This window comes from Carassius auratus, chromosome 8 (genome assembly GCF_003368295.1).
Source record: "Carassius auratus strain Wakin chromosome 8, ASM336829v1, whole genome shotgun sequence".
NCBI lineage: Eukaryota > Metazoa > Chordata > Actinopteri > Cypriniformes > Cyprinidae > Carassius > Carassius auratus.
Window position 1 is genome coordinate 20778086 of NC_039250.1, and position 14244 is coordinate 20792329.

A 14244-nucleotide genomic window follows, 5' to 3' on the forward strand; every position below is an offset into this window, starting at 1 on the left:
ACGATGAACGAAAGACTCAGCCACGATTTCATAGTGTGCAAAGGGAGGGGCTGCAAGAACTGCTGCGGTAGCGGTGCTTCGTGTCAGCAAAGTCCACCCTCAGCCTCCTGTCGGGACCGCCGAGGGAAAATCCACGCATGTGTGTGCAGGCCGCCTGAGCGGCATCCAGGCTTTCATACTGAATATAAGCCCAGGTGTCTCTTTTCTGTAGTCTATAGTCCTGATAGTGCCAAAGCGGTCAAACTCCCTGGCTAGCGCAGTCAGAGGCACCCAAGGTCCAAGACCGCCCACCCACAGGCGTGTGGTGGGGGTGGCTTTGCCATAGCCAATTTTTATGGGGTTTCGGCCCACAACTTTCCCAGACATGCTCATTTTTGCTGCTCTATGGGCCATGTCCAAGTTTTCAAATTTAAGAAAGCCATAGGTGCTGCTCTGGCCCCGAGAGGGTCTTTTAATGTCCACCTCTGTGATGGTCCCAAATCGTTCAAAAGCTCTCCTCAAGTCATTTTCAGTCACAGTAATATCCAAATTACCCAGAAACAGTGTGCGGTTGGCTCTCTGGTCATCCTCGGGAGAGATAAAGTCCTCCTCGCGGAAAGGTGCGGCCCGCTCCGCGATGTACGCAGGCCGGGCCCTGGCTTCATAAAAGGCGAACTCTCTTTCTCTTTCAAGCTCTCTCGGTAACGGCGGGGGAGGGGAGGAGGAAGCCGACCCAGCGCTAGCTGCTGTAACCGGTAGTCTCTGTAACCCAGACCGGTTGGAGAGAGCGGCCTCTGGGTATGCAAATGTCTGTGGCCTGCAACGACAGAGAAATGGTCCTTATCTACAGGAGATCGACTTCTCCTCCCTATTCAAGTAGACCGCCTCAATTTTCAAAGGACGGTCGTAGAGCACCAGCCGGCCTCGCGCGTGCTTCGCCCGCTCTGGCATCATCCGGTTCTCCTAAAGTTGACGAATGCGATTCTCTCGTCGTTGACTCGGCTGATTTTTAACACTCACGTCGCCAAACTTTTTGAATTCGTGAAAGAGGCCGTCCTCGATTTCCTCGTCGGCTCAGCTGGGAGCCGAGCTCGCTGATTTTTTAAAGTTTTGTACTCACTTTCGTTTGTGGAAGTGGGGCGCGCGACTCTCCGCGCGAGTTGGTGCGCGCGGCCGCCTCTAAGGACAGGCTCGAGGCGTGATTCTTGCCGCTCGAGCTCGCCACAGGGCTGGTGTAACCGTGGTTATTTCCAGTCCCGACTGGAGAATGTCGTCAAAATCCCGTCCGTCTCTTTTATCCCCGATCAGCCCCCGTCGTGGCAGAACCCCTTCGCTTTTAGACGAAGTGCTGCCGTTGTTGCTTTCCACCGCCAGAGATCGAGATAACCCCCATTTTCTTACTGGTCGGATGGGCTTCTCCCCTGTCTCCGTATATCATCCAAGGCCTTGAACGCTTTTTCAACCGGCGACCGCTCTTTCCCTTTCATGTTAGATGTCCTCTGGCTTTGCGCGCCTAATAAAAACACTTTTTAACAAGTTATGCTAACCGCAATGACAACGAATTTTACACGAGAAACTGTATGATTTGTTTAGTGTCCCTGCGGCAAAACAACCGCATACGCCATCTTGTCAAGACTAAAACACGACCCGCCCGTGGACTTTGATTGGTTTGAATCTCTAAGAAACGTCAACGCAATTGGTCGCTCTGTCTGTCAATCAAGACCTCCCGTACAGCGCCCAGTCTCGGTGTACACCATTTTAGCTTCAAACACCATAGACACAAGAGAAGTGACATTTAACTAATCTTCTCTCAAGTTGTGAGGACATGCATTGAAAATATAATTATATCTGCTTCTGCACTCTATTCGATATTTTTGTCAACATGATAAATCCATAAATCATGCAGAAAAAATAATTAATTTTTAAATTAAAAAGTGTTGATGCTTCTAGCTGATGCTAAAGACTGGGAATTTCACCTCACCTCACATTTTCATTTAAATTAAGAATGTAAGTGAATTATAAATTGCAAGTGGTCAAATAAATAAAACTAAGAACAAATCGTGAATTTCACTTTATGTCCAACAGATGGTGATGTGTGCCTGTTGAACTGGAGTGAAGGGAAGGGTCACGTTAGTGTAAACGTGAAGAATAGCTTTTTCACCATGTCGGTTCAGTGTTGATTTAGCATTCTCCGCGAGGTTCACCCCTTATTAAAATGAATGCATTTTAAATAATATACATTTTCAGAACAGCCGGAATATATTTTAGTCTGCGAAAAGATAGTAAAAATGTTATGTAAAAAGACACAGTTAAATAGTAGCCTACTAAAGGAATATATTTATAAGACAACAAACAGACACTTTAATCCGGAAGTACATGCAAAAAGTGCTTTAGCTTCACAATTACTTGTGTGTGTTTCAGCAGGCAGCTTACTGTCTATGGCAGGCAGTTATATATACTTTAAAAATAAGTGATTTTTGTACAAATAATTTTTGTCTAATACAAATGAAGGTTAAATATAGAAATAAGCACATTATGTATTTTTTATTTATTCAAGGAACGTTTATTTACTGCCAAATGTAATTCAAACTGCCCAATTTTCCTGCAGCACGCCTACAACGGGTCAATATTTTTTATTCACTAACTCTGTACATTTTTCATCCCATCTGTTTCATTGTAGTTCACATCTATTTAGTAACGCTTCTCTTGTATTCCTGAACTTTATTTCTTTATCGCATCCTTTAATCTGGGATTTAATCATTTTGCATGTGTAGCTGGAGCTGGCTCCATTTTCTTGAAAGATCAGGCTGGAATTCGAAGCTGTGGGTGTGGAGAGAGTTTCTGTCAGCCTCCCTTTCTATCCTCTATTGGAACCACATGTCAACTCTCTCCAAAACACGGCACGGTCCGCCAAAACTGGCACTTAATGTGATCCAGCGTTTCTGTCATCCTCGATGCACAAAGGAAAGAAGCAGCAGGAAATGCTTGCCCCAAAGCAACTGTCAAGATGTTCCCATTTTGAGAATTAGGAAAACGAGAGAAGCTTTGAAAATCCTGTCACTGCAGCTTTTTTCATCTCAAGCAATTTCGTCTTATGTGTCATCTAAATTAAGTGAATCCCCCTGAAAGAGTGCCTGGCAGGATTGGCATGCAGTCATTAAAACCCAGATGGAGCTGAAAAACCCACACCGGTCCCATGGCTGGGTCACAGAACTGCCCTCCTCAAGGCTGTTTGGCACTTGTATCAACAGAACACTTTAACTTCAGCCATTTCCCACAGGATTGGGATTCCAAGAACACACCAAATACGATCAACTGTATACTGACATTGAGTTGTCTCAAAAACAGAATTTAGAATGCATGTTGTTCTTTAGAAGCCCTGTTTGTATGAGAGACATTTTTGTTATTAAAAGTCAATGTCACAGGAACTGAATGTTCAAAAATATGTTAGTTTTCACCAGGCAGAATTTGAATTGAACTAGTTTGATTAGTTATGAAGCCCAGGTGCATTTCAAACATTTATTTATTTTTAATACATCGACCACATAACAAGCTTCAGAAGGGGTCTGCTTTGCTTGTCACATTAGTATTTAGATTTTTATCAAAGACCCTTGAATTAAACAGTAGCATAACATGTAAGTTGATTCATAATTCATGATTCTTTGTGGTTCTGTCCAGCTGTCAGACCCCAGAACTAAGACTGATTGGTATGACAGAAAAAAAAAAAAAAAACCTTGGATCTGTCATCATTCTGAGAGTGAGATGTTTGTGGTCACTTAGTTGGTTTTGTATTAGCAGGGCTGTCACATGCTGCTGGTGTTTCAGGTGACATTTGACAGCCAGCCCACACCAAAATATTAAAAATTACTCATTAGACAGCCATGCTCTCTCTCAAGTAAAACAAAAAACAAAAACACATTTCACCTTGCTTGTAAGTATACTAGCCTTAAGAAATCGGCACACAAAATATTTTTTGTTGTATTAGAATTTTATGAGATGTTCATATGGATCCCAAAGTTGCCTGAACCTGTACAATTATCTATGTTATAGTAAAACCACAAATTCCGTAAATTATTCAAGATTAGAATTAGGGATGCATGAATATTTAAATTCATGTAGAATACCAAAATTTTTTACTAGGATGATGGTTTTAAATGTACATTTTTTAAATTCTATATAAATAAAAGAAAGAATAAAACAACAAACACATAAATTATTTTGAATGCACAAAGTGTCTGGGCATTCTAAAAATTACATTTAGCATTGTTATTAAGTTTTTTAGTGTTTTTAAAAAGTGACTTTAATTGAGTGTTAGATAATACCTAAGTTAATCTAAATGTAAAAATTTGAGAAATGAGCTTGTACAAGTTTATATTTAATACTGACCAAAGACGTTTAATAAAAAAGCAAACCATTATATCAGGCAATATGATTCCAAAATATCATGCATCCCTAATTAAAATAAGCAATCCATAAACACTTAGTAACAAAAAATGTAATCTATATGCAGTGATAGTTCATTCCTGCTATGGTTTACCAGAAGCACGTATGTATTTGCTGTTTTTAGTGGTGACATATTTGAATGCACAAAGTCAGAAAATGTAAAATCATTTATTGACTGGGACTACATATATACATAATGGGGCTAAACCACTGCATACACTGAAACTATGAGAGTAACTTTAACATACTTAAATAAAAAAGGTTGCACATCCTCTTTGGTAATTTTATATTTTGGCAAGTTGTGTGCAAAGCTCATAGAATTTCAACAAGCACACAAACAAATGAGATGCTTCCATAGGGAAACAGATCAAGAAAAAAAAATTAAAACGTCAAATGTATCTTTGCAGTGAAAACATCTCAAAGCCTGCAAACAAAAAACAGATGTGTACATTGAGCATTAAAAAAGTATTTCAGTTGTGTGCAGGCATGCTAACTGTTTGCTGGCTCAGTGATGTCATCACAATCCCAGTTGCAGCTGCACGGTCATGTCGGCCAGGATAACAGGCTCCCGGGGTCTTTGGTTTTCATGCGCAGGGCCACCAGGCCTGAGGGCTTGTATTCAGACTCTGGTCCGGGCTCAAAGGAATGGGCCCCCAGGCTTCCTGGGAAGCCATGGAGTGAGTATATCCCATTAATGCTAGGGTGGTGGGGTGGGTGATGATGATGATGATGATGATGATGAGGATGGCCTGGAGACGCAGACATACCCATGAGCCCGGGCAGGTTGCCGTGAGGATGGGGGTAAGGGCTCATACAGGACGACGCCATGTTCTCTGCTCCCAGAACACAACCACTGGCCGCCCCGCCGGCACCTCCTGTTCCCGCACTGCTTGGCCACAGGTTATTTTGCATCTGTGTGGAAAGAAAAAAAAACACATTTTGAAATCATTTTCAGAACCTTTTTACATTTAATTAACATGCATACAAATTAAATATGTTTAATGCTGGCCTGTGCCCCATGGCATTACACTAACATACAATATAAAACTAAACTGAGTCTGTGTTTATGACATCAAATATAAATCATTATAATGTCCAATGTCCATTATGTCTCCAGCCAAACCAAAGCAACTCCCCTGTGTGTGTTGAAATCATATACAAAAGCTACATTTTATGTTCTCAAGCTCTGTCTTATGTTGTCTTTGTGTTCTGTGTTTGTGTATTTGCGTGTGTACCTGGTATGAGTCGGAGCGAGGGAGAAGGGAGATATCATATGTAGCAGCAAAGTGGTTTCGCACCTCTTGCATCTTCCCGTAACGCTCTCTTTTCCTCCATTTGGCCCGTCTGTTTTGGAACCACACCTGGAGAAAGAATATCCATATGCTCTATTATTACTGTATAATAACGTAATTATTGAGTGATATAACTATAGGCCGTCTCAAAATGGAACGCTCTGCCTTTCAAAGAATTCAATATATTTAATCTAATCGATGAGGAACATTAATATTAGTGAAAGCATTTAAATCTGTGCAAATAAATAAATAAATATTAGTGCATGGTGCTGCGTTTGAAACCTGATATTTTATTAACATCAGTTACCCAAGTTTATTTTAAAGAAATTAATACTTCACTCAGCAAGGATGCATTTGATTGATCTCTAAGGACAATGTTACTTTTGAACTTTATAGTAAGTAGCACAATTGTTTTTAGCAATAAATATTTATTGAGCACTACATATTATTACAACCTATTAGAATGATTTCTGAAACATCATGTGACACTGAAGACTGGACTAATGGCTGCTGAAGATTCAGCTTTGCCATCACATTAATAAATGACATTTTAACATACACTGAAATAGAAAACAGTTTTTTAAAATGTAATCATATTTCATAATATTACTGTCTTGACTGTATTTTTCATCAAGTAATGCAGCCTTTGTGAGAATAGAAAAAAATAAGAGAATAGACATAATTATTTTTATAATACCAAATACTCTCATTGATTTTATAACTAAAAGCCTGTCCCACGAGGTGGTCTAACACACCTGCACTCTTGCCTCCGTGAGCTCCGTCCTCAGTGCCAGCTGTTCCCGTGCATACACATCTGGGTAATGTGTCTTCTGAAAGACCTTCTCCAGCTCCTCTAGCTGAAAGGTGCTGAAGGTTGTCCGGTTCCTCCGCTTCTTGTTCTTGCCTGACAGGTCGATGGAGTCAGCGATGGAGTCTCCAGGCAACCCATTGGACGGCTCTTTCAGTTTTCCACAACACTCCGAGTCTAGAGCAGGATATGCAAGAGTCTTGGGTATGGTCTTATCTCCTGCTGACACCAATACAGAATGACATTTAGATTCTAATAAGCAAATAGAAATACTGTGCCCAGGCTAATTAAACATAATTTTCTCTTTAAGTACTGTGCTTTTCTTGTGTTCTAAACTGCAGTTAATGGCTTTTTTTATGTATAGCCTGAATATTTTTCCTTCTCACCTGATTCAGCTGCAGGGCGTAACAACCTCAGACTAACCACAAACGCATGTCAAATATATGAGTTTTAATTAGGAATAGAATTATAATAAATTATAAGTTAAATTAATACACATTATATAGCAGGTTTCCATATGAAGCACCAACTTTTTATATATATATAAAAAAAAAAATATATATATATATATATATATATATATATATATATATATATATATATATATGTATATATATATTTAGCAATTTAACCTTGCTAAAAAAATAAACATTAAAACATATTTTTGATCAGTGATAAATTCATAGCAATCACTGTATGTTACTGTAAACCATAGCAGCTTATATCATAGAAGAATATTTTAGCAGTTTATATTAAATAGTAGACCATTAAACCAACATTGCTTCAAATATTCAGTCTACTTATTGGTATTCCACAAACTTTAAAGAGGATAATAACACACTGTCAGCAGAGCTTACTGTTTTGATTAAGCTTGAAACTCTAGATTGAATGGCTTGAGTTAAAAATCAATTTTTGTAAGTTTAAACGCTTGCTTGAATAGTACAATAAAATGCATGTCATTACAAAATCCACAGCTATTATGTTATGACAGGTTAAAAGGCTGTAAGAAGTGAAGGAATTTTGACAAAAAAAGTTCTGTTATAATCACTTTAATAATAAACATCATTCAAACAGGACGTGTTTGCTTTTCTCAGGAGAATATAAATGATGGGAAGAGCTATTTTAAAAGGAATAAACCAGTCAAAGTCCTTTACAAGAGGGTGTTTTTTTCTTCATGAGTTTAAAATAGAAATGTATGTCTATTCTGTGTAGCAATTTTTTATTTAATCAAATAATCATATCCATAATTTTCATGGAAAATGTGCTTTAATTCATTCAAATGCATACAAGAGTCAAAGTCTATTTGAGACATAAAAAATATTATATATATTTTTTTTACAGGCATGTCAAGAACTTGCTGATAGTACTGTATGACAATGATAGTGCTATAGTTTGTTTTCCTCACAAGAGTTCCCCTGTAATCCATCTGAATTAGAGTGAAATTATAATTTAGATGTTTCTGTAGATATTAAAAACATCTGACCTTGGGTCATAAAAATCCCCAGGCAGTTTGCTTTAAAGCTCAATGTCTGTCTCTGCTTAGTGATTAAGTGGCAGAGATGAATTATGGTTTTCCTAATTTAATTTTCACCAAAACAGAGGAAACCATTTACTAGAGCTCCATAACTTTAAAGTGATAGCGTTATTATATTTTATCTCTTCAAATAGTGCAAGAACTAATAATTATAATAATCATAATAATCATAATAATGTTTTAAGGAATATAATAGTTATATACTGCGGCCTAAGAACACCATATAACAAGACTTTACTATTTTAATTTAATTTGAATTAAACATCTCCCAAAATGTATCCACTGACCTTCGAAAGAGCGATACACTAATAAAGATGAAGTTTTAAAAATGATTGAGAACATGACAAAGAGTGTCTTTCAAAAAGTAGGCTATAAGTGCAACGATGAATGATGTATCGGAAACAAGTTCGACGCTGTAACCCCGGCACATATGGCAGAAATGACCTTGCATTTCTTCCTCCTTATAGCACAGTATACTAAAAGACAAAACATGTTGTTTTGTTGTCTTCAACACTAGCTCGTTCCCACCAATAAATCCAGGCTATATTTGTTTGCACACCCCATGAGCCCCATAAGGTGAGGTCCCCAATTAAAAGTTGAAGAACATACTGGCTCAACACGTCTCGTGATCTTAATAAATAAGTTATTCTGGAAATGTAAACTCGCTTGTTGACTTGCTAATATCGACATAATCGTTTATAAATGAACCCAATTTAGAATCCAAGATCTCTGTTCGTATTTAGAATGTGTGACAGAATAGTAAGGCATTTAAACGCAAACAAGAATGGTCATTATGCTTCTGACGATATTGTTTCTGAGAATTAGGCCTAGACATCGCAATATTTTATGATTAGGCCTGTAATGTAAATTGAGACTAGAAATAAATTGTTTCAGCTCTATGAGGAAAGAAAACGTTTGATCACAACAGATCAAAAAAGATTTGAACCTCACAAATAATAAATAATTATGCAAGAACTTTAAACATGCGTTTTTAAATCATGATTTGGGAAAGTGTGAGGACGAAAAGCGCTCGGGTGAGCAGGCCTGAAATTTCCTAAAAGACGCAGCTCTTACAACAACCATTCAGCTGATATAAAATAATAATAATACTAATAATAACTAAAATAGGCTGTTATTGAAAGTAAGAAGCCGTTTTTAACTGACTTGCCTGGTTTAAAATAATAATAATAATAAATTTTTTTATTTTATTTTACTTTTACTATATGGCTTATTTTTAACTCATTATGATAACTTATTTAGAGTTAATTATTTTAAAACCAAAATTATACAAACATTAAACTTAAGCTAAACTTAAACTTAAGCTATTTGAGATCAGATATACGTTTGTAAAAGTTTGTAATTAACAAAAGGTAAAAAGATAGTTTTGAAGCCTAACAAAACTGCTTTAAGTAGTAGTGTAAATAAATTATGTAAAAAAAAAAACTCTAACGTTTTATATTGTGGTTATTGATAAAAACACACAACGAATACACATCTCACTTTAACATCGTGAACACCATGTATGTATGTAGCCTAATAAAACGAAAAAAAGTTAAGTACAGGCCATTTCAAAAGTGTTTAACAAGTGAGATTCCAGATCGAAAGAAATACTGATTAACCGAAAAGTCTAACTTAATAAATAAATACATTATTTCAATTGGCTTTATCTAGCCAATCACTAATCAGCACAAATAACACCACTTTTCTTGCTGACATAATTTTAAGTGTAATGTAATGGTAGGCTATTTACATTTCCAGTTGCCATATATCCGTTTCAAGAAATTATGCGTAAATGAAAAATATGACTGACATTCCCAGCAACTGGTTGTTTTGGGCCTCTCAGGTGGAGTAGCCTATTTAAAAAAATTGTGTAAACGGCTTTTGAGAATTATTATTATTATTAGGCTACTATTATTATTCTTTTGTTTGACATTGAACTACTGAAGTAGTTTTCACTTACCGTCAGAATTAGTCTCATAAAATGACGAGTTCTTCTCAGTGATCGAAGGTTTTTGGTCCTGGTTCATATTCTCCAAATACTTCGTATGTTTTCCAGGCGATGCGCGGGGAGTTGTTGCGCTGACGCCGTGCGTAAAGTCCGCGGAGCCGCCGTCTGTGTAGCGTCCCATAAAAAACTCATGTCGATGCGCTAGAGGAAGGTGCGGAGACTTTTGGTGGTCGTCACAATGAAAGAACGCGCCAGAATTATGCTCCAAACCCGGTGAATTCTCTGGCGTGATCCTGTTTGAAGGCGAGGAGAAAGACAGACAACTCTCAGTCTCCATCACCCCGGCCCGATCACGAGAATAGTGAACCAGGATGCTAATAACAGGGGACAAGTTAGTGTATAAGCAAGAGAGATGGCGATTTTTTTCCACCTCTTCATTTCAAGTGGGTGGGATTTAGAGGATCAGAAACAACGACCCGTAAACTGGGAGAGGGAGAGAGGGAGACAGCGGTCTGATTCAATACGCCCAAAAATCAATCACGTGCGGCTCCTGTCAATTAACCATTTACCTCCAAAACATTTTCTCTTAATAAAACAAAATTGTTATGAGAGATAGGAGAATGTGATTAAATCACATAATTGTGACTGGCTGAGCACTTATAGGCCTAACTTGAAATCACCAAACTAGTCTACTGAATCCAGATTTGATGGATTTTGATCCAGGAACATGTTACGCGTGACGCTGTCCCAACTCAATCAAAGCAGGGATCAAGGATCTACCTTTAAACGCGCACTGGCGAAAAAATCCACTCAATGAATTCGATTATGATATATATCATGCTACATCAAAGACAAAATTTAGCTTTGAATTTAAATCATATATGTAACAGCTGAAATGCCATCACGGTCTTTAGTTAGACGGATACTCTACGTTTGGAGAAGCATCTTTTTATTTTATTATCGAGATGTATGCAATGTATAAGCATAGCTGTAATTTGATTTACATAAGGAAACAGCCGTGTGAAAAAATCACAAGGCCTAAAGCAACAGCAAAAAAAAAAAAAAAAAAAAAAAAAAAAAAAATAGTAAGCTGTTGCTTTTTTACAGGGGGAAAAATTTTAGGGTACTATTGATATTTATTCCTATTCTATATTCTTCCATATTTCTATGCATATTCATCAATATGTATGTAGTACAAATTAATATGTAATACAAACCAACGTCATTATTTTATACAAGGCAACATTTATGTTATGATATTTTCTTTGAGCTATTTTAAGCCAAAAGGGTCGTTTTCGATTATATATCTTATGTAAACCTAAACCTGTAAATACTAATAAAAAGTAGTTAAAAAGCAAACATCACATTTATTTTATTTTAGAAAACGCTTACATATATAGACTATAACAGATAAAAGAAATAAAGCTGGTTTATGGTTACTGCATCATTAATAAAAAATTATACAAACGCTGATCCAGTTGCTACAGAAAATGTGCATTCTTCTTAAATAAAGTTCATTAATATGATGACCACCAACTCACCTGTTACTCATTTCCTCTTTTATTATGGCAAAAGCACAAAACTTTAAGCTTATAATAGATATAGACAAAACAGACAAAAAGCAACTCGCTATAATGTAGAGTGGCCTATATTAGGATAGATTTATTGTTTTTGTAGAGTTTTTAATTACTAGCAATTTATTTTAAGAAATCTGCTGTATGCATTTTGTTCTGTTCGATCTGTGGTTCTTAAAAATACATTTAAAGTCCAGAAGAAAAGTTAAAGCGTTTATCATAATTATCCTTTTTTATTGACTTTTTGTTGGTAACAAACGCTTGATGAAATATATTGCGAACTGCTGACTGTCCACAAAATGTATCCAAAAAAAATAAATAAAAAAAAACAAAAAAAAAACGCCTTTCATAGAACTTCGTGGAGCTGCTTGAGTCTGGACATCCAGAGATCAAAGAAATTGAAAACTGTTGATATTGACGTGGCAGCTCAAATCTCTGCAATGGATCTCTAAACTCAGAGCACTTAAACGACTCGCGCTGCTCTCCAGGATGTCTAACAGTTTTTTGGATGTCTGTAAGGCCGCATGGAGCCAACCTGACGGACAAGTGTGTAAACATCCAGTCCATTTGCTTCGGTCAGCCCACATAAGAACCGTTTCATTCGATGATGAATTCACCAAGCAAACAGACTTTGGGAATACGGAAGAGATCATATCACTTCCTCCCACAAGTTGTTTTGTTGCACTGCAAACTGCATACTCTTCTGAAAACTAAAATCAAATACTGACTCACTTCTATGACACTGACTTATTCTTCGTCTAAACTAAACATAAGCCTCATTTTGTTATTCTGTTGCAAACATGAAAAGTCAGTCATGTTAAAAGTTACACTGGGATTTGTATCTAGCGGACATAATTTGCATAATTTGCATTGGGCAGAAAAAGTAAATTTGTTACAAATACAGAGAAAAAAAATCGAATTTGCGCAAACACTCCAGCAAATACCCCACATTAAGCTGTGAAGATGTTAATAGAAAGAGGAAAATCTTACCCTTTTATTTCAGTGATCCTAAAGGCACATTAAAGACCCCGTGAAGTTAATCAAAAGGACATGACCGGCTTCTGCTCGTATGCAGTGGCATGTTTGTGAGCCAATTAATAAACAGCGTGACTTAGATTAGGATGTTGTGGAGGAGATCTGAAAACATATGGGCGAAAATTGGAGACCCGCTAGGAATTTAGTAAGCGTCGGCAGAAAGTAGAAGGTAATGCATTCTCAAAACAATACAATGCTCGTTTAATTCAGCGAGTTAATGTGTAGGCCTAAGTATTTATAAATAAATACTGACTAGTCTATATATAATGCGCGGCAAGTTGTCTCACGAGCTAAGTGAATTCAGTTATAATGTTTGCCACTGAGATGACATGGGCCGGGGAAATGTCTACCCAAACCTAGAGTTAGTATCTACCAGTTGCTTGCAGGATTTGGAGTCAAAAGTCCAATTACAAATGTAAAAGTTTTGTATCAGTGGTTTTATATGTTGGTTTCAAACTTAAAGTTTAAACACTGCATTGCAATGATTTTCTAGATTGTATAGCCGACGCTATAGTTGTAGACTAGTGTCGCAACAGAGACTGTCTACACTGAACAAGACAAAGCGACCGCTGCAGATTCTTTTATTTGTCGCGTCAGAAGTAGCAAGGGCGCGTGGAGTGCGACAGAAATAGAACTGTGCATGAGTTTTCTCAGGACGATTTTTTTTTGTCGCGTCGCGCTGGCCGCATCCAGTGCAGTCATTATGACTGTATAGGCCTAATCACGTCCAGATTATGCAGTTTCCAATAGTTTCCAATTAGTCAAATAAGTGAACGCAAAAACTTGGAATAATTCAGACAGGGTCAGGACAAAAAAGTCATAAATGTCAGGTTAGGTGTCATATTTTTATAGGCTATAGAAATATATATGGAATAATACATATATAAAAAAGTGACACCCAACCCCATGGGTGTGACAACTGCCCAAATATTCTGGAATGTAGTCAGGTTTTCTTCATTTAACTGTATGGTTTTTCCCTGGGCAATATAACAGTGGAATTATTCAGTAAATTCTGCAGGTTTGTGTCTTTAGAATTTGATTGACTTTCAAAAATAAACCCAACCTGAGAAATAATTACTGGTGTAAAAAATGTGACAACTAGCCCCGCTCTCCCCTACTCTCTATGCTTCAATATGTCTTTGTAAATGCAAATACTGTGTATGGAGTGCACCCTGGACACTTTTCTTGTGTATGATCCAGTAGCTTCAGCCAGGTTTTGTGATTCTGACTCATGGTTAAATGGCTGAAACCCCATAGAGAACATTTCACTCTAGCCTGAGGTGATGGCATGCTCTTGAAATAAAAAACTCAGTAGAGAAAATATACTCCAGGAGACATGTTTAAAGAAAATATCAACTTTAGATTGGCTGGATGGCCCCAGGAACAAGGACTTTTAAGTGTTGACAGAGTTGATATGCACACAACCACAGTCATATCATTTGCATCTGTAGGAAAGCAGAGAAAGAGCTGATGCTCTTCTCTGTTTCAATGTTATCTATACAATATGACAAATGGCAGTACAGAAAGGAATAGGCCCTCCTTTTTTGATCAAATGCATTGGCCATTTTAAGCAAGGATGACAGAAAATATGTTACCTCAGAATATAATGTAGTTCAGAAAATCATGTAATT

General features: G+C 37.3%; 1 protein-coding gene and 1 pseudogene across 3 annotated transcripts; both read right to left on the reverse strand.

The window, feature by feature from the left end:
- The window catches only part of LOC113106816 (RNA-binding protein 15-like), a 2862-nt pseudogene extending 1396 nt beyond the window's left edge, over window positions 1–1466 (reverse strand).
- Window positions 1467–3546: 2080 nt separating this feature from the next.
- LOC113107561 (homeobox protein aristaless-like 3) lies at window positions 3547–10747 on the reverse strand. 3 transcript variants are annotated; one of them, XM_026270158.1, is made up of 4 exons: window positions 10017–10747; window positions 6470–6699; window positions 5658–5783; window positions 3547–5334 (listed from the first exon to the last, which is right to left on the reverse strand). In XM_026270158.1, the coding sequence occupies exons 1-4, from the start codon at window positions 10339–10341 to the stop codon at window positions 4966–4968; spliced, it is 1050 nt and encodes a 349-aa protein (XP_026125943.1). In that variant the 5' UTR covers window positions 10342–10747; the 3' UTR covers window positions 3547–4965. The 3 variants fall into 3 exon arrangements, with proteins under 3 accessions (XP_026125943.1, XP_026125942.1, XP_026125941.1); XM_026270157.1 differs by having other exon boundaries at window positions 6470–6741; XM_026270156.1 differs by having other exon boundaries at window positions 6470–6744.
- Between the last annotated feature and the right edge of the window lie 3497 nt (window positions 10748–14244).

Excerpts from the sequence above, each read along its gene's own strand:
- LOC113107561 (XM_026270156.1), bottom strand. The coding sequence starts at position 10,341 with ATGGAGACTGAGAGTTGTCTGTCTTTCTCCTCGCCTTCAAACAGGATC. Across the intron at positions 6,745-10,016 it reads TTATGAGACTAATTCTGACG|CAGGAGATAAGACCATACCC; the intron begins GTAAGTGAAAAC and ends TATTGGTGTCAG. Across the intron at positions 5,784-6,469 it reads TCACGGAGGCAAGAGTGCAG|GTGTGGTTCCAAAACAGACG; the intron begins GTGTGTTAGACC and ends TTCTTTCTCCAG.